Source organism: Mirounga angustirostris, unplaced genomic scaffold, assembly GCF_029215605.1.
Source record: "Mirounga angustirostris isolate CCGP_5_RB_7025 unplaced genomic scaffold, mMirAng1.0.hap1 SCAF_1, whole genome shotgun sequence".
Classification (NCBI taxonomy): domain Eukaryota; kingdom Metazoa; phylum Chordata; class Mammalia; order Carnivora; family Phocidae; genus Mirounga; species Mirounga angustirostris.
Genome location: NW_026991709.1, coordinates 135,550,082 through 135,571,240, shown reverse-complemented (window position 1 = coordinate 135,571,240; position 21,159 = coordinate 135,550,082). Strand labels below are relative to the sequence as shown.

At 36.5% G+C, this 21,159-nt stretch overlaps 1 protein-coding gene across 2 annotated transcripts in view; it reads left to right on the top strand.

The window, feature by feature from the left end:
- Positions 1-21,159, top strand: part of ZNF385D (zinc finger protein 385D) — a 933,228-nt gene that overhangs the window by 178,322 nt on the left and 733,747 nt on the right. Inside the window, exon 2 of one of the 2 annotated variants that reach the window (XM_054504443.2) lies at positions 17,364-17,503. The exons of the other annotated variant lie outside the window; for it this stretch is intronic. Coding sequence (XP_054360418.1) covers positions 17,470-17,503 — 34 coding nt within the window. The 5' untranslated portion in view covers positions 17,364-17,469. The remainder of the gene's footprint in view (positions 1-17,363; positions 17,504-21,159) is intronic. 2 annotated transcript variants of the gene reach the window in all.

The window sequence follows — 21,159 nt, the reverse complement described above, 5'->3', positions numbered from 1 at the left end:
GTGTTTTTAAACAAATTTACTGGTACCACTACTTCAGGAAACAATTATCATATTATAGGAAAAAATGCTGGTAAGAGGCTAGAAAAATATGTCTAAAGTGTACAGGGTGTTTTCTAGACTTCAGAGCACTTTCGTCCGATTTCCCTGACTCCCCTGAGATGGTGACAGCCTCCTCATGATGGTAGTTGAGGAACATGAGGCTCAGAAATAGGAGTTTACTTCTCAGAAGTCAAGAGTTTGCTACTCCAGACCTTGAAATGTGATCATCTGATCTAGGGCCCTCTTCATTGTGCTGATTCTCGGGACACGACCAAACTTAAGAGAGTTTTTAAAGTTAAAGTTTTTGAATTTTTAATGAAAGTTCCTCAAAACAAAGATTTGGGCCTGTATCCTTCCTCTCCCCTTTGGGATGTTAAACTCTATGAGGGCAGGGACTCTATGACCCACTTGTTTCTCCTATAACACCTTTTACACAGTGTCTCCTTTGGAGTAGGTAGGAGTGAAATAAATGTTTGCTGAATGACAATATAGTGTGAAGACATTGGGGGTTGTATTTGTTGGCTAGCACTGGAGTAACAAAGTACCACAACATGGATGGTCAAAAACAGAAATTTATTATTTCATATTTCTAGAGGCTGGAAGTCTGAGATCAGGGTGTCAGCAGGGGTCCTTCTGAGGGCACTGAGGGAGAATCTCTTCCATACCTGTTACCTAGCTTTTGGTGTTTTGTCAGAAACTTTTGGCATTCCTTGTCTTGTAGAAGCATTGCCCAAATCTCTGCCTTCATCTTCACACTGTTCTCCCTGTGTGTGTGTGTGTGTCTTTGTCCAAAATTTTCCTTTTTATAAGGACACCAGTCATATTAATCAAAGTCTGTCTTAATCATGGTTTCTTTTTTTCTGTATTTTGCGATGGTTTGACATCTTGGGGCATTGCCAGTCCTGGGGACTGCCCCTCAAAGGGCTAGCTAATTTCTAGAGATAGTAAATAACTTGCATTCAAGCACATCCTTGATATACAAACCAGCCAATCCAGAGCCCACACTCTGAGCCACTTTCTCTATCTGTCTTTTATATTCCAGGAGGCAATATTTCTCTGCCCTAATCATCCCAGGGACAGGTATCAGACAACCAGGGGCAGCCCCCTACACCCTGGAGCTTACTGAAATATTCAAACTAGCCAATTACAAACCTGGTCAGTTTGTTCCCCTGTTTTACCCATTCCTTCCTATGAAAACCACAATAAAGAATTTATCCATGTTTTTCACTTTTTCTGTCTCTTGCCTCACCCAGGTGCTTCTCTGTGTGGTTCTGCATGGTATATTGTACCTCTTGTTTCTAGGGAACTGTGAGAAAAAACTCCTCCCTTTGTAGCAGTATCTCTTGATCTGTTAGCCTTGCCATACCTGATTGAAACAGATCCTAGCTACATTAATACAGAGGACTGTTCTATTCCAGGATGACGTCATCTTGACTAATCACATCTGCAATCACCTGATTCTCAATAAGGTCACATTCTGTGGTACTGGGAATTAGGACTTCAACTAATGGACTTTTGTGGGACATAATTCAACTCATAACAGAGGTCAACTGAACTTATTTATTTGTGTACTTTTTGTGTTAAAAACATCTGAAAACTTCATAACACGTAGGATTATATAGTATATAATGTAATGGCAAATATATAGGGTGTGTATTGGGGAGAATGATAGGATTAGAAAGAAGGAGCAGAGAGTAACCTAAATATGGCAGAGAACTGAAGAGGTTATTAAAGCCAGCTTTTATGTGGTTGATGAAGGATGTCTAATGATATTACCTGTGCAGTATTTGACAAATTTTCTCTACTTCTCTAATTTCATAATCTCTAGTCTAATTAGCAGAGAGTGGGGTATACTCTCTTGGACAATATTACAGCAGTTTTTTGTTTTTTATTTTTTAAGAGAGAGAGAGTGGGGGGCGGGGCAGAGGGGGAGAGAGAATCCCAAGCAGTCTTGATGCCCAGCATGGAGCCTAATGTGGGGCTCCATCTCAGGACCTTGAGATCATAATCTGAGACAAAATCAAGAGTAGGAGGCTTAATGGACCATGCCACCCAGTTGCTCCTACAACAGCTTTCTAATTGGTCTCTCTTTTTCTTTCCAATGCATTGTCCTTTGACATTTTTCTTTTATTACCTTTAGGTTAATACCCAAAGGTTAAGGTAATGCTAGCTTTTCCACCAGATACACAGCAAAATCTAAGTGGTTTAACACAATAGGAGTTTTGTTCTAATTTATGAAAATCTAAGACAGATGCTTCTACTTGGTAGGTACTTTTCTTCCCAGTGGTGATTTTGTAGCTCAATCATCTTCAATATATGACTTCCAAATGGCCACACAAAGCAAAAGAAAATTGAAGAATCAGGCATAGGAGGCTTTAATAGGTCAGGCCTGGAGTTGACTACATCTTAGTCACATGGCCACATCTAACTGCAAGGGTGAATGGGGGAGTATCATCCACCTGTTGCTTTAAAGGAAGAAGAAATGGGTTGGTGAACTGCAACCAGTGGGTTTACTACATGACAAGTCAATTTTTTCTATGATACTTTCCAATCTACTTTCCCAACTCATACTGCACACTCATCCTTTTTATGAACTTGATGTAGACCAAAATGAGATATAGATTATTCTTCACATATTTACTTTGTGTTTACACATCTGGATGGATGCTTAAAATTTCCTCTAACTAAAACCCCTACTTCTTAACTCCTAGGTTTCCATGAACAATGCTGCTTATCTTTAAAGACCTAGCTGCAGTATCATTGCCGTCAAGAAATGTCTTCTATACCTTCCATGACTAAAATTGAATGGGGCTTTCCTTCTTTTGTATTTCCATAGCAAGTTATTGTGAAAGCAGTGCTGTGGACAAGACAGCCATAGAAGTCTCCAATATACATTATAAATGGAATATATATATTTATGAAACTATCAAAAAATTTTATTAAAAATCTTAGCAAATTATGAAATTTGATAAAAATGTTCTTTAATATAAGAAAAAATTATTTTACAACAAGAATGAGAGTGATTCTATATAAAGTCAGATTCTTCTTAAATACCTAATCTATTTTAGAGGAAATTATCTAAACTTTAAGGACTAGAGGAGATAACTGAGTCAGAGGAGATAAAGGGAGAAAAACGCATCAGTTAGAAGGAATATATTTTGCTTGGAACATAGAACATCGCAACATCATAGGAGCAGAACTGGCAGCAATCCTTAGCACCGTCTAAAAGTAAGTTGCTCTGACCCACAGAACTGTCCAGTTTTTACCCATGTTTGATGGATTGCTTCTTTATAATTAAAAAATATGACTCAACAAACTAGTTCCTCTAATTCCATAATAAAGCAACCATTTCTTCATAAATTGGCTTCTTAAGTAAATCTGCCTGAGAATAGGAGAATACACAGGCCACAAAATTATAAACATTTAACATTTAGGACTCTAATCAGTATCTTATGATTTTACTTAATGTTAATCTCCCTGTGACTTCTCATCTCTGGTGTGCTTGTGAGACTGTGTTTCTTATTAAGTACCAGAATCTGCTCCATGGAAAGTCTGTCCTCTGAAACTTTTTGGAGTTATAATGACCTAATCATGAACAGTATGTGTCCAACATCAGTCACCTGAGGCCTCCTTTTTTTTTTTTTTTAAAGATTTTATTTATTTATTTGAGAGAGAGAGAATGAGAGACAGAGAGGACGAGAGGGAAGAGGGTCAGAGGGAGAAGCAGACCCCCAGCTGAGCAGGGAGCCCGATGCGGGACTCCAGGATCACGACCTGAGCCGAAGGCAGTCGCTTAACCAACTGAGCCACCCAGACGCCCACCTGAGGCCTCCTTATGACATCCATCTCTCTTTACTTTGTGTTGTTATAGTTCATTTGGTATAGTAAAGTAAATTTGTCATACTAATTTTGAATACTGTATCTAAGATTGAATTACAGTGGTATCTACAGTGCCTACCCAGTGCTTTGTTGGTGATAAACCATAAGTTAACATATTTTTAAAATTAGGAGCCAATGTGAATGTGAGATACACATAGGAAGTATTCTACTTCCAGAGGAAAATTGTATCTGGTTACGTCACAACTCAATCACCATTTGTTTTAGAGTAACAAACCCCCCTGGGGTAAATATGGTCTCTGGCTTGTTTGTTCACTGCTCATGAGCTAAGCATGGTTTTTAACATTTTTTAAAGCTTTAAATACAACAAACAAATAGAAACAAAAAAAGGGAGAGAAGAATATGAAACAGAAACTGTATGTGGCCCACAGAGCCTAAAATACTTACTATCTAGCTTTTATGGAAACTATTTTTCTTTTTTTCTTTTTTAGAGAGAGAGTCAGGGGGTGGGGCAGGGAGGCTCTGGCAGAGGAAGAAGGAGAGAGAATCTAAAGCAGGCTCCATTCCCGGAACCATCTCATGACCCTGAGATCCTGACCTGAGCCAAAACCAAGAGTCAGACTTTTAACTGACTGAGCCACCCAGGCACCCCTGGAAAATATTTTTCAACTCCTGTCTCAGATTACCAAGCCAAACTGTGACATTATTATAATTTATCAATTATTATGTTATCTGACTAGTTTCCTGTAATTATATCTATTCCTTGAGAAATGTCCTTTCCATGTGAAAGGAACTTTCTGAAAAGAATGTGATTTATAAGCTTTCACAAATTAACATATGTTTTATTCATCAGAAGCTAAAAAAGATTTTAGTTAGCATCTTACTACCTCCAAATAAATGCACTCTAATCATTATGTTTAAACAGTCTTTCATTGCTTCCAAATTAACGCATTTTGTTATTTTCACTTTAGCTAATGTAATTAATTGGGGTGTGCATCTTAGCCCACTAATTAAATATTAGTGATTTCTTCTCAGAGAGGCTATAAATAAGAGAACAAGTAAATGCTTTTAGTTTAGATAGTTATATACTAACTATAGCTACACTTTTAGCTTTGCTCTAATTTTACTTTTCTAATTATAAAAAGAAAACAAGCATTATACATTACTTAACCCTAAGATGTACTTTCATTTGCCTTCACATTTTCTCGCCTAAATCATCTTTATATTGACATTAGAAATGGCCTTTTTGACTTATTTAAAATAGTCACTTGAAAGAGAAGTATATTAAGGCTGATTTGTTTAATGATGTGGGAATAAAGCCTGACATTTTAGAGACTTATTAGTTCCAAGAAAAGAGACTCTCGTAAGTGAAACATCACTAAAGTGTTTCCAAAAGGTCAACAGTTTATTACCTTATAACAGGTGGATCAGAGCCACTTGATCTGGGCTAATCAATTTCTTTTTTTCTTCAATCTTCTTGATTTAAAAATCATTACAGGAAGATATATGCATATAGAAATGTAGCAAGATGGCATGAAAAGTTAGCATAGTTTTGTTGTTTTTGTCCTTTTGTGGAGCAGGAATTGATAGATGGTTAGAGTGAAGACTGAGCTGTGGTGAGCAGGTGGGATGATGCTGTATTTGATGGTCCATTGTCTTCTACCCATCTTGTCATCTTCTTCCTTTGTGTTTTGCAGTCCACTGGGAATAACTGAACAAGAGACTGTCGGGTCTTTTTTTGTATCTGCAATTGAAAATACAAGTTTTTGGAGGAGAAAGCTACATATTGTTTTGCTGCTAAAATACTTCTTCTCTGTTGCCACAGTATCTTAGGGAATTGCCATTTGTGCAGCAGTAATCACCTCATATCTAAAAGAGTATTTGCAGGGCAGAGAAAATTGGAGAATTATAAATGGAACATTGCTTAGGTATGTGTTGCCAGAGCCAGGAGTCATTTGGTTGAATTAAAAACAGTCAAACTAGATTTAGAAAGGAAAGAGGAGATGAAGGAATTTGCTGGAAGAATATAGAGTGATCTTATAGACTCTAGTACAAGAAATTCAGTCATGTCCCTATAAAAGTGGGCCCAAGAAATACATGACTCAGGAACCACTGGAACACTTCTTGCCCACTCCCACTCTCTGCACCACTGTCTTCCATTACCCTCTGTTTTTCTACCCTTTCTCCTGATCTTTCCTGCTGCTGCTTTCTGCCTGGAAGCAGCATTCTCCTTTCCTCTACAGATTTAATTTCTTGGTATCAAATACAGGAAGAACATACACAGTTGTTCCTTCTACTCTGTATCTCCTCCTAGTTCAACCACCCAAATGAAACTCTAAGTCTACTCTCTGAATCTATATTCCAAATGCTAACGTGAGAGAATGAGATTGTCCTTGTTTGAGCCAGCTGCCCATTTGTGCCAGGAATGAACTGCAATCTCTGGGGTGAAGTTACATGATCCACTGACTGCCAGAAAGTCCAGGGAACCAGATTATCTGAAGAGTTGAAAGACTATGGTGAGAAGAGTGGCTACTGACATTTACATATTCAAGACATTTATTTGGGGCACCTGCATGGCTCAGTTGAGCATTTCCCTTTGGCTCAGGCCATGATCTCAGGGTCCTGGGATGGAGCCCCACATTGGGCTCCCTGCTCAATGGGGAGTCTTCTTCTCCCTCTGCCCCTCCTCCATGCTTGTGCTCTCTCTCTCTCAAATAAATAAATAAAACCTTAAAAAAAAGACATTTATTTGGTTTTCCAGTCATTCTGAACATTGAAGAATATTGATTCATTCACCAAATGCTTTCTTGAGCATCTGGTATATGCTTGAGTTATAACAATGAGTAAGATACAGTTGTTTCTTTTAAGGCATTTATAATCTACTGGGATTGACAACTCTGAAAACACTCTACTGAAATCAGTTCTTTAGCTGGGTGTACACAGGGCACCCATGTGAGGAGTTATGGAGGACTCACATGATTTCCTGGGAAAACAGTGAGACATAAGCCACCTATTAAAAGATGTATAGAAATTAGTTAGATGGAGAAAGTTGGAAAAACTCATACAGGGAGGGATAAATTTTAGGATCTAAGTACATTTGATTAAGATCAATTGCCAAAAAGAACAATTTATCAAAAAGCCAATTCACCAAAGGATCAATTTGGCAAACTTGCCTATTATCAAAACTTATTTTAAGGAACATCATCCTTTTAATACTAATGGATTCAATACATATCAATATGAATATATTATGTTTATGGATATCGTGACTTTTATAATTTTACTGAATTGATCATTTGATGAAATTGATATTTAGTAAATTTATAATTCAGTGCATTGCCTTTGTGTTGTTGGGGAGAAAAATCTTCCTCTGCCCTTCAAAGTCCTTCTAGCTGGACTTAGAATGAAATCCACATGAGACAGATTAACAGGAGAAAGTCAAATTTAATAACATATGTACAGGGAATCCACACAGACATGGGATTCCAAAGACAGTGAGCTTATATGAAGCTTATATGAGCTAAGGAGTGGGGTAGGTTTGATGATAGGAAGCGGAGGAAAGCCATTAGCAGGAAGGTGAAAGGAGATGTTTTTGAAACATAAAGGTTGCTCTATTTTGCAGTTAAGTTTCTTAGGTAAAGGGGAGTCTCTATTAATAATTTCTTCCTGGTAAAAGCTCTCCTTTCCAATGTAAATTTAGTCTCTTGAGGACCAGGAAGAGAGCTGTTCCTGCATCTGCTGGGTTTTGATTACTTTTAATTAAAAATAATGTTCATGCCAAAGTGGCCCATCTTGGGGCAGCCTTCCCTTGGCCCTGGTCATATTGGTCTTTCAAGTGCATAGATCCAGAGTATGAGAGGAAAAGTTCTTTTTATTTATGCCTAGAACATAAAGTATGAACTGGGCAGAGGAAGATGATTTGGGAGGTGGAAAGGAGGAGAGGGGAAAAACAAATTACCTCTTAGTAGGCTTTTCTGTATTGACAAGAGTTAATGTCTAAAAAATGTTCATAATAAAAATATGCCAGGCACATTATTTATATTTATTTTATATTTACCCATATCCATTTCATTTCAATAGGTTGTAGTCTTATTGAGATCAAGAAGAATATTTTTTCTTAAACTAAATCATCTCTGATTTGTTATGGTATTTTAGAATACACACATTTTCTTCTTTTTCAGCTTTATGAGTTCTTTGAGTGATCAGTAAATGTATTTTAACTGACTAAGCTTTTATGCTCATTAACATTAAATATAATTAGACTTTACTAATTCCCAGTTCACTTGCAAATGCCTCTGTTCCTTCAGAGATACAAGTATAATACTGTTAGACAAGTTTCATTATTTTTTTATGCTTTCTGAAATAGAAAAAAAAATTGCCCCTATTACAACATTAGCTACTGAAGATACTAATCAATGTAAAAGAATGACATGGAGTTAATATTTGGAGCTACATCTTATTGATTATTAATGCAGGTCTCAATAAGTGTTAAGCACAGCAAGCAATCACCACTCAGTGACTCCTTTCTTTCACTTCCACAGGATCTTTTCCCAGGTTTTAGCTGATACAAATAGTTTGAAACTAGCCCTTTAGCTTTCTATAGATTTCTCTCTTTCAAAACATTTTGGTACTTAGGGAAATATGATCCAGAATATGACACTTTAAATTGAATGAAATGAATATAATTATGGATAAAGGAGTTCTTAAGGTATCTAGAAATTTAGATCAGAAATTACATATGTCCCATTGCTATGGTAAACAGTTGGTTTTCCAAAGTGAATATTTATGCCTATATCTTCTCAGTGATAAGGCTGAATTGCCTTATAATGTCCACATGGACCCTTAGTTGACTTTTATGTGTGGGTCTGTACTGTTGCTTGGTTAAGTGAAAGACAAAAAAGAGGAAGAAATGATTGTTCTATTAAAGATTAAATCACAAGTGAACATCACACAAATCATGGTGGTAGTCTCTCTCACTCTCTCAAAAAAAAAAAAAAAAAGGTGGGGTGCACCTGGCTGGCTCAGTCAGTTAAGTGCCTGACTCTCGATTTCAGGTCAGATCATAATCTCAGTGTTGTGGGATTGAGCCCCGCACTGGGCTCTGCACTGAGCATCGAGCCTGCCTGAGATGCTCTCTCTCTCACTCTTACTCTACCCTTTCCTCCACTCACACACTCTTTCTCTCTCTCAAAAAATTTTTTAAAAATAAATAAATAAATCATGATGGTAAGGCAGCAGTAACTTGATGTTTTGCTAGAGTTTTCAAAAATAAATGTAAAGGAATAAAATTATTTCAGGAATACTTCTGATGAATAATCCTGGGGGGGAAAAAAAAGAATTGCTAGTGCACAAAAAGAAAACATGGTTTCCTTATAGTTCATATTTATATTTTTCATCCTCAAACAAACTTTATTATAAAAATATGCTAATATAAATAACATAGACCAGATGTAGGATAGAGGAATTTAGAAGCATTAATAATGAAATATACACAATAGTTTTACTAAATATGAATGCCTTTGAAGTGTTGGTGTGCTCTACATTTGAATCAGTTCCTATAGTGCTTGCCAGTCTCTTTAATTAGCTTCCACCGGTAAGTTTAACAGTTTATTTCATTTGTATTTATAAGACTAAACAGGAATGGGAGCATTTGTGACAAGTCTATGAGAAGTTTCTGTTTTGTAACTGTAAGCTTTTCAAAGGAATGTGTCATATCTGCTCTTCTTGTAACTATCCCAAGATATATATAGCAGAATGTTTTGTTCACAGTGTGCCTTGAGTAAATATTATGTGCTGACTGAATGGATCTGAGAAGCAGAATGCTTTTATGGCCTGTACTTCTCCACTATACTACCATTGTCAATGACTCCAGGTGGCCATATCAAAGCCTGAGACACTTAACATTTATAGTCTCATAAAGTGGGGATCAACTTGGAATCTGTAAGTGGAACTATAAACTGGTAACAAACGTTACAAAACTGGCAACAGAGATTCCCCAGGATCTCATTTCGAGGCCATCACATGATTCTCTAGGAGGCTTTTCAGCTTTAAGAACTGTGATTCAACTATGCTGTCTCCTTGGTTTTGCCAGCTTGTAAATTTTGGGAACTGCTGACCATTACTCATCTGGTGGCTGATAACACCTATCAGAAAGCTGTCATGAACAATAAGAAGTTTCAAGGACCTAAAGCCTTTGTTGTTTCTTACCTAACCCAGACACACTTTCCTGGGTGGCATCAGGAGATTATGCTACCATTTCTTTGAAAAGTCCTTCCATTTGCTTCTGAGATGAAGGAGACATGGCTGAATCTGAACTCTTCCCCCAGAAGATGTGCTGCCAACTTTTTCCAAAGATCTTTTACCAGATCAGTAGCAGATTCCGGGAAAAATGCTTTCAGTAGAGTTTATCGGTAGGCTCTGCCATCAGCTTTCTTACGGGCTGCATTTGAATTGAGTTAATCCTTCCCTCATACCAGTAAGGTGTCTGTAGTTAACTATTATTGTATAGATTTAAAAAAAATAAAACTTGGAGAGAAGGTAAATAATCAGTTTGAACTTTGCTAGGTCCCCAGCTTGCTGGTCTCAAATCAGGAAGAAAGACTTTTGGTATAAAAGCCACCAAAAGAATATTTAAATAAATTTGGTAAAGACTCATTTATTTTATTTTTTTAAAGATTTTTTTTTTTTTTTAAGAAAGAGAGATCACAATGGGTGGGTAAGGGGCAGAAGGAGAGGGAGAGAGAGAACCTGAAGCCCACTCCATGCTGAGCACTGAGCCTGAGGTGGGGGTGTGGAGCCCTAATGGGACTTGAACTAATGATCCTGAGATTGGGACCCAAGCTGAAACCAAGAGTCTAACACTTAACGGGCTGAGCCACTCAGGCGGCCCTGTGAAGAATCATTTTATATCTCAATTCGTCTAACCCACTTTTTTGTTGTTGTTTGTTTTTTCCTATGTAGTAACTGAGTAACTGATTTTTATACTTAAATTCAAAGGAAAACTGCAAAAATAATTCTATGTCGTCAAAATTATCAAATTAAAATGATTTTATATTTCTTTTTTTTAAAGATTTTACTTATTTATTTGAGAGAGAGAGTGAGAGAGTACAAGCAGGGGGAGCAGCAGAGGGAGAAGAGGAAGCCTGCTCCCCGCTAAGCAGGGAGCCTGATGCGGGACTCCATCCCAGCACCCTGGGATCACGACCTGAGCCAAAGGCAGACGCTTAACCAACTGAGCCACCCAGGCGCCCCTGATTTTATATTTCTTTTATCAGGATGACCACTTCTAATTATTCCTTTTTTATATATGAGTGAAAACTTTTTATGGCTAGAAGAGTAGAAAAATAGTGTTTGGATATTAGTTAAATTTTAAGAATTAAAATGAGAATGAAGCAAAATGTTTATTTTAAACATCTTATTGACTCCATCATACTGCCATGATTAAAGCTGAATAAAAAATGAATTGACTTCCTTAATTTCCTAATCAAACTTATCAATGTAAATTCTCTTAGGGCTATGTGGTATAATGATCAGGGCATAGATTCTGGATTTTCCAGTTCCCACTGTAACAGATTCTTTTTTTTTTTTTTTTTTTAAGATTTACTTATTTGAGAGAGAGACAGTGGGAGAGAGAGAGAGAGAGATCATGAGCAGGGGCGGGGGGTAGAGGAAGAAGCAGACTCCCCACTAAGCAGGGAGCCCGATGTGGGACTCAATCCCAGGACCCTGAGCTGAAGGCAGACGTTTAACTGACTGAGCCACCCAGAAGCTCCCCACTGTAACATATTCTAATTGTATGATCTGGGTGGAACTTTCTGTGACCTCTTTCTACACAGTCTTTACCTATAAAATCAGAAAAATACTAGTATGTACTCTGTAGGGTTTCTTTGATGATTATAAATGCATCAGGGCAGGTAAAGTCTTAAAAGAGTTTCTAGCATATAACAAATATCCATAATGTTAAATATTAATAGCTTTTGTTTTTATTTGAGTTTCCATAAAACTCCACATTTTATCCTTTTTCCTATTTAAAGTATAATCCATAAAATTCTGCCTATATATCATATATATGCATCTCTTTGTTTAACTATATACTGATTTTCTTCAATTTTTGGCCTTATAGTTAACCATATCTCATTTAAGTCAAAACTCAGGCTTTAAAAAGGTTTTTTATTTTAGGAAATTTACTTACAATTTTTGGCTCAGTGTTCCCATCTGAATAATGAAAATAACAATAAGACATGTCTTCCCGGATGAGTATAGCTTCTCTCCAATAGTCAGAATGTGCATGTGCTTGTTCCTTTCTTCTTTCCCTTCTTCAGTGTACATTATGCACTTTTATAATAATGCCAAATCTGAAGTCAGCAAGTCTAATTCCTTGACTATACAGAACCTGCCAAGTGAAACTTTAAACTTTGAATATTTCCATGGGCTAGCATCTTATTATTTTTCAGGGACAAACACTCCCTTTTTGGATAGCTCTTGCATTCAGCCTGTTGTCAATCATTGTTGTTAATGATGCTGCCTATTTAAATATGCATTGAATAAAACATTCAAATCATGTTATTTATAACTCGTGCATTTCCTTCCACACGTTTCCCTGATCTGAGATGTAAAGTGTAATCTACACTGGGCAGACAATTACAGCTTGGTGAAACAAAGGGATAGAAAAGCAGAGGGAAATCACTTTAAATCATAAAATGACAAAAAGAATGTGGAGATGGGATTGTGGGACTGTGATTTTTTTGTGTGCAGTTAGTTTTGTTATTTTGTTTTTTCAAATCTCAGGATTAAGAAGTTCCAGTTTTTTCAGAAATTGGAGAGAAGCAAGACATGTGAGATCTAGTCAAGGAAGAGTGATATGTGTAATGATCAATAATCCTGAGATGTGTTGAAAAGCAGAAGATAGTGTAAATTTATATTTTTGCAGATGTTAAAGAAGATAATTTATTGAAATGGACAGCAACAAGGACGTTTCTACTCTGCTTTTCCTTCAATTAATATGTAGCATAAGGACAATGTAGTAAGTTTAGAAACTACCATTTTCTATTTAAAAGAAATGGTAAAATCTAACTCGAGAAAAGGAAGTTAATAATTGAGTACGTTCTCGTAAATGAAGACTGAGGAAAGGTTATTTGTTGAATTGTTTACTTTTATATTAATTGTGTGCTTTATTGCTGGGTTTGTCTGCCATGTATGTATTTTACCAATAGTAATACACATATGTGGTCAATTGTTTTACTTTGTGTTAGCATGAAATACAAGAGAGAAAAGCAATATAAAAAGTCTAAAAGATTTTAAGCATGCCAAGACAAAGCTTTGCTTTTGTTGTAACTTTTTTTTTTAATTCCCTTGCTTTACAAACACTTGCAATTCAATAATACAACAAAACCTAACTCCTCTCTCATTTTCCATATCTCTTCTCTGAAGGCTTATTTACACAGACAAGGACTCATCAATTATCTCCTATGTATAAAAGACTTAGAACACTCTTTCACAATATGCTTAGTACCAGATCATTAATTATCCTAAAACTATCTCTCACTGAACGTCCTTTCACAAATCAAGCTTAGTATGTCTTTGCTGCAAATATCAGTGGTTGCCTCGACATCATAAATTGAAAGTACTATTGTCCTCTTGCTTCTAAATATGAAATCAGTGAAAGTCTCTTTCTTATCTTTAAACTTAATCTTACTTTTTAAACTGACTAGGTGAAGTTGTCAAATCAAGATATTAAGAGTTCTTTGTTCATGCTGGTTCTCTTTTGTGTATCTTTGCTTAAATATTCTCATATCTTTAGGATTCTGTACATAATTTCTGTGTCTCTTCCCAAGCATTTTAATCTGGATTATTAAAACATCTTACTTTCCTTTACAAATTGTATATAAGTACTTTATGAATACATACTTGTTGAGTAGCACCACGTAAATATATAGGGTAAAATATAAAAGTAGGTATCATTTTCTGACTATGACAGAGTAGTTTGTATCGAGCCAATCTTCCCTTTAAGCACAGCTATGAAAGCAACATAAAATCACAACAGAAGGCTGTTTGAAATCTGAACACAGTAAAGAAAGGACTTCTGGAGGCAAGTTTGCAGAGATGAGGAAACCCAAAACAAGTGAGACAGTTATTTTAAACAGCTTTTGTTCATCAAGGCCTGTGTCTAATCCTGAACAGTGGAGAGTCATGAGTCCCAGACACAGAACAGAATGAAGGTACAGAGGCTGAAATTCTAAGGAGTGCTTCTGGTCTCAGAGCTGGGACACAAACAGGGAATTCATGGCCTGGAGGGAAACTTGGAGTAGATCCCCCACTTTCATCTGAAGCTCCTGAAGACTTATGCCTTACAAGTAAGGGCCGAAAGTTTGGACTCTCATCTCATTTTCTGACAGAGTCAAGAGGCTCTGCCTCAATTCTAGTTGAAGGCCAGAAGAGAAGTAATCTCTGAGGGAGACATCCATCTTTTGGAGGCCCTATATATTTTTATATGATTTCCCACCATTTAATAAAATTTTTCAAGTATATCAAGAAAAATTACCAAAAACCAAGAGAAAAGGTAGAGCCATAGGCCACAGATTATTCAGATATTGGAGGGATAAAATATAACTGAACTCAATATGTTGACAAAAATAAATGATACATTGTGGAATTTCACCAAAGGACTGGGATCTATAAAACCAAGTCAAACTCAAATTCTATGACTGAAATACATAATTTTTAAGAGCACAGTAGATGGATTCACCAAACATTTGGTCAAAGCTGAAAAGAGGTTTTGTTTTTGTTTTTTAATTGTCATACAACTCAATAGAAACATCTGGAATTAAGCACTGGTACAAAACAAAATTGTAAAAATGAAGAAAAAGCAAGATGGAGATATATAGTTCACTGAGAAAAGTTCTAGTGGTGGAAATATAGTCCCAGAAAGAGAGGAGAGAGAGTCTCAAATAGAAATAATATAGATTAGGGGCACCTGGTTGGCTCAGGTGGTTGAGCATCCAACTCTTGGTTTTGGCTCAGGTCATGATCTCAGGGTCCTGAGATCAAGCCCCCATGTAGGTCTCCACGCTCAGTGTGAGGTCTGCTTGTCCCTCTCCCACTTAAATGAATAAAATCTTTTTTTTTTTTTTAAAGATTTTATTTATTTATTTGAGAGAGAGAGAATGAGAGAGAACACATGAGAGGGGATAGGGTCAGAGGGCAAAGCAGACTCCCTGCCGAGCAGGGAGCCCGATGCGGGACTCGATCCAGGGACTCCAGGATCATGACCTGAGCCGAAGGCAGTCGCTTAACCAACTGAGCCACCCAGGCGCCCAAATGAATAAAATCTTTTAAAAAAAGAAATAATATACATTAAAAGCATTAAATTGCTCATGTTTGGATCATAGCTCTCAAAATGTAAAATATAAAACTGTAAAACTTTTAGTAGAAATTATACAACATCTCTATGAACTGGGTTAAAATAAATGTTTTAAAACATGTTACCAGAAGCAGAGTCCATTAAAGAAGAAATTAATGAATTCTACTTCATGAAAACTTCAAGTCTTTGTTCTGCAAAAGACCTCTTAAGAGAATGAAAAGGCATACTACAGATTGGCAGAAAATATTTGCAAAGCACATTATCAACAAACAGTTCTGGCTGCATTTGATATGTGGGCCCAGTGCAAAATGAAAACACAGGTCTCTTGTTCAAAAAGCAGGAAAAAAGTTGCATTAAGTGTACTAAAATAAAACTTGTCCCCATCTTTCATGTTTTTTCTCTCAATCTTCATAGTATTTTTTAAAAGACTTTACTTTTTAAACCAAGTTTAAATTCATAGCAAAATTGAGGTGAAGGTACAGAGATTTTCCATATACTCCCTGTTCCCCCAAATGCATCCCCCCACTATTACCAGCACCCCCTACCAGAGTGGCACATTGTCTATAATCAGTGAACTTACAATGATACATCGTGATCACCAAAGTCCTTAGTTTACCTTACGGTTCACTCTTAGTTTTATATATTCTGTGGGTTTGAACAAATGTATAATGACATGTAGCCATTATTATTGTATTATATGGAGTATTTTCAGTGCCCCGAAAGTCCTCTGTGCTCCGTCTAGTCATCCCTTCATTCCCTCTCCAACTCCTGGTAACCACTGATATTTTTCCTGTCTCCATGATTTTGCCTTTATTCCAGAATGTCATATAGTTGGAATCATATAGTATGTAGCTTTATCAGATTGGATTCTTTCACTTAGTGATATGCACTGAAGGTATTTTCATAGCTTGATAGCTCATTTCTTTTTAGCACTGAATACATTTTATTCTCTGGATGTACCATAGTTTACTTATTTATCTATTTATCTACTGAAAGATATCTTGGTTGTGTCCAAGTTTGGGCGATTATGAACAGAGCTGCTATAAATATCCATGTGCAGATTTTTGTGTGGACATAAGTTTTCAACTCTTTTGGGTAGACTAAATGGCAAGAGTATATTTAGTTTTGTAAAAAACTGTCAAACTCTTCCAAAGTGGTTATCCCAGTTTGTATTTGCACCAGCAATGTATGAGAGTCCCGTCCCCATTGCTCCACATCCTCACCAGCATTTGCTGTTGTCAGTGTTCTGGATTCTGGCCATTCTAACAGGTGCATAGTGAGGTTTCATTGTTGTTTTAATTTGTATTTTCCTGATGACATATGACGTGCAGCTTCTTTTCATATGCTTATTTGTCATATGTGTATCTTCTTTTAAGGCCTTTGGCCCATTTTTAAATCAGATTGGGTTCTTACTGTTGAGTTTTAAGAGTTCTTTGTACATGCACCCACACACACATACACATATATTTACATTTATCCATATCCATATATGTGGGTGGATATACATAAAATTATGTATATTGGCTCTTTTATTACTTTTACTTATTTAAGCAGTAATTGGAAGATTGCATGTAAACAGTGGGATTACTGATAATTATCAGAATAAGTACTCAGGCTTATTTAGAAAAGGAATTTATGTTTTTGTATATTGTAGATAATAGTTATTTCTCATAATTATCTCTTGCAAATATTTTCTTCTAATCCGTAGCTTGTCTTTTCAATTTCCTGACGTGGTCTTTCACAAAGCAGGAGTTTTTAATTTTAATGAAGTCCCATTTATCAATTATTTCTTTCATAGATTGTGCCTTTGGTGTCATATCTAAAAATCATAAAGCAATTTTCATGTATATAAATGGACAGGGATGGCAGAGAGGAGTCTTCTTTTCCAGTTTTCTGGCAAGTGACACTTCTAATTCTCTTATCTATGGATGTTAAGTGGGGTAAACTTTTCTCCTTCTTGTGCTTAAAAAAAAAAATGTTCTCTTCAGCGCCTGTTGTCCTGGTTTAGCCACCTGGAGCACATTCTATTTGTAAAGGTTCCTCCAGGAGAATGGCCTGTTATTAAGTTGATACTCTTGTTTACCAAGGCTGGTCTGCATTCACATATTTTGTTTTGATTATTCATTAGCATTTCTAAGATGATGGAAAGGAAACTATGCTTCCATTAAATAACCACCCTCAGAAGGAAGGAAAAAGAAGCTGCCTGTCTTTGTGGAGGAAGGAGGTGGGCACTGATGGGGCTGATCAGGAAGCTGCTACTCCAGCAAGGTGAGGGGTCAGCAGCTTAACTGGAGAGAAATCCTTTGCATGTATGTATCCTTTATATGGCTGCGAAGTAAGATGAATGAGCATTAAAATGGGATGAGAATCCTCTGTGCTCCTCATATTTATCCCTGCCCCACCACATAGTGTTTTTATTTGTTATAATCTCTTGCTCCTTCAGGAACCTACATACTATAACCTGGCAGGGCAGGGCAGGGCAGGGAAGGCAGTCTCCACTTTTCACAAGGCCACCACCCCAACCTATGACAGAGGGCAACACCCAACAGATTGTAACCCTTCCTGGGTACTTGGATGAGGGATCACTGAATGTGCTATGGCACTAGGAGCCCAGAGCAGGGATGGTCACCAATATTCCCTAACCCAAGATAAATCAGGGTACACATGCCTAACCCTGACTTTGGCCCCCATCAAGAGTGAGGGAAAAATACATCCCTTCCCCAGCCAACACAAAATTGCTACTGTGGGCCGAGGGTGATGGCGGCTACAATGAGGAGTCAGAGAGGGGAAGGCAGGGCCTGGGCAATACAGAGTTGGGAGTGGACAACCAAGGACTCATTCTTGGGAGGCACAATGGTGACATCTAAGTCAAAGCGCTAAGCACCCACCTCTCTGACATATGCTTCATTTTCCTAATAGAGTTTACTCTATTGTGCCAAACACAAATCCAAGACATAATTAAGAATGTCAAGACAATGACCACAGAACATTAAACTCCAGAAACAGGTCCTTCTGAGTGCGAGGCCTCATGCAACCTCACAGGTTAAATGCCCTTGAAGCTGGACCTGCCAACAAAAGTCTTGTTTCCAGATATGTAAACTTATAGTGTGTGTATATTTTTATACTTTAATCTCTAAATTTCTTTTATAGAATGCTTTTGTGAGTATGATAAAAAAATTCAGGTTATGAAACTATTGTTAAAAAAATTTAAGAGCGATGAAAATTTTGTGAGTTTTGGTAATTACAACTGAACAATTGTTGAAAGTTAGCACAGCTTGTCCTTGGTGCTGCCCCACCCCCCCATCCTCTGCTACAGTGTGCTTATTTTATTTTCATGTTAGAAACAAAATATATTGGGCGCCTGGGTGGCTCAGTTGGTTAAGCGACTGCCTTCGGCTCAGGTCATGATCCTGGAGTCCCAGGATCGAGTCCCACATCGGGCTCCCTGCTCGGCAGGGAGTCTGCTTCTCCCTCTGATCCTCCCCCTCTCATACTCTCTGTCTCCCATTCTCTCTCTCAGATAAATAAAAGATCTTTAAAAAAAAAAAAAAGAAATGATAAGTATTGGGGCGCCTGGGTGGCTCATTTGGTTAAGCGACTGCCTTCGGCTCAGGTCATGATCCTGGAGTCCTGGGATGGAGTCCCGCATCGGGCTCCCTGCTCGGCAGGGAGCCTGCTTCTCCCTCCGACCCTCCACCCTCTCATGTGCTCTCTCTCTCTCATTCTCTCTGTCTCAAATAAATAAATAAAATCTAAAAAAAAAAAAGAAAGAAAGAAACAAAATATATTGATTTATGTCTAAGTTGCCTATTATTTGACATCCTTCTTACATAATTGACTACTCCACCTATCTGGTCTTCCACTTACGGTTGACCTCAAATCTATAGGATTTTTGACCAATAGGTTATATTTAGTTAAATTGAGTTTAATATTTTTTATTAGCCTGTAAATAGAGATGACATCTTTTACATTATATGTATATATATTCTGGAAACTCCAGCCAATAGACTTGAACAGACACTTCACCAAAGAAGTGTACATACAGCTTTTTATTTCTTTAATATTACATTCTTGAAAAGATAAAAGTAGTGACAAAGAACAGATCAGTAGTTGCCAGGAGTAACAAGAGTGTGACTACAAAGGGGTAACTAAAGGGAGTTTTGGGAGTGTGAGAGTGTTTTATATGCTGATTATAGCAGTGGTTACACAAATTTTCATAGGTGTTAAAATTAATAAAGTTTACACAAATGAATTTCACAAAGAGGTAATTCTAATAAAAACAGAAAGCTCACAAGGCTAAATGAATATTATCCCCAATGCCTGCCACCCCAGTCTTAATCAGTGGTGGAAGAACGGTCTCAGAACTGTTTGTGTCAATTGGCCATTTAAGTTTAATAGTAAAAGACTGGTTAATGATAACAATGCATTGTAAAACCTTCAGAAGGAAAGGAGAATGTTTTGTGGACCATTTGTTTGTGTGTGTGTGTGTGTGGCAGTTTTAAGTTCTTAGTTTTTAAAATCAGTACTTTTTAATGGAAACAACTTGACCAAAAATCTGTCACAGAATTTTGAGACCCATTAAAACAAAAGTTTAATGAGAAAAACAAAACAAAACAAAAAACATAGAGTTGTCCTACCTCCTAATAAAATAAAAATAAAAATATTCATAGCTATGTGTTATCACTTTTCATTTATTTCATTAAGCAAAAATATAATACCTAACGCTAACAAGAGTTCAATGAAACTGACATTCTCACATCTTCTTCATTGTAGTATAAAAATGGGTATAATCATTTTAAAAGTTATCTAACAATATAGTTGAAAATCTAAGTTGTTCTTACTCTTTGAAGCAGTACTTACATCTTTATGACTATAACTTAAGGATATTATCTAGAATATATACAAAACACTGTAAATATCCAAAGATTTTTTTATTACAGACTTATTTGTAAAAGTGAAAAAATTACAAAGAGCCTAAATATGTAATGGAATATTGCTCTCATTCACAAAGTTCCTTGGAACACTGGTCCAAAAGCTTTGTGATAAAAGGATTTGGAGGCCAAATAAATTAGGAAAGTCCTGCATGCTATGTTCTTCATTTGTAAAGTTACAATTAGAATCTATACATTCAAGTTTCTAAGATATCTCTCAAGCAGGAAATAAATATGCTTAACTTTTTTTAACCCAGATTTTCTAAACTAATTTGTCCTTAGATATCCTATTTCCCATGTAATAACTGTTAACATCTTAAATATGAATTTTAGGAAAGGCGGTGTTAGAATAATTACATTAAGATTTTAATGTTTTTCTCTATTTCAAAATTGGTGTGATTGTGATACTTTATAATAGAAAAATACATAAAAATGGCTAAGCCCAAATTGCTGTTTTAAATAAGGTCATAATCTATTGGAGAGAGAAAGCCATTTCTGATTAATAAAGGCTCTTTGTGAAAGGGTTATGCTAGCCTTATGAATGAACTTCTAAGTGAGCAAAGTGATAGGAAAATTAATTCTGCCTGGAGGGGAAATGTTGGAAGAAGGCATTAAGTAAATAAAGGACTTCCTCAAAGTGGTTGAGATATAGAATATCCATAAAAAAGTATTAATTTTCTAAGAATTAAAATTTATGTTAACTAATAATTTCTTATGAATGTAGAGTGATATAAACAGTCCTGACTTATCTGATATTAAACCCTCTCCAGATATATGGAAATATGAACTATAGAGTCATGGTGGAAAAACTTGGGTTTTGGTTTTAAATGGACCTGCATCTAAAACCCAGATTTGTTTCTTGGCCAGGGTACTTAAGCACTCAGTTATGATTTGTTCATAAAAATGACAAAAGCAGAGTTGTTAAAGGATTAGAGAGAATAGTTAAATCTTTAATCTAGTGCCTGGTTCATTAGAGGTATCCCTAAATGGATA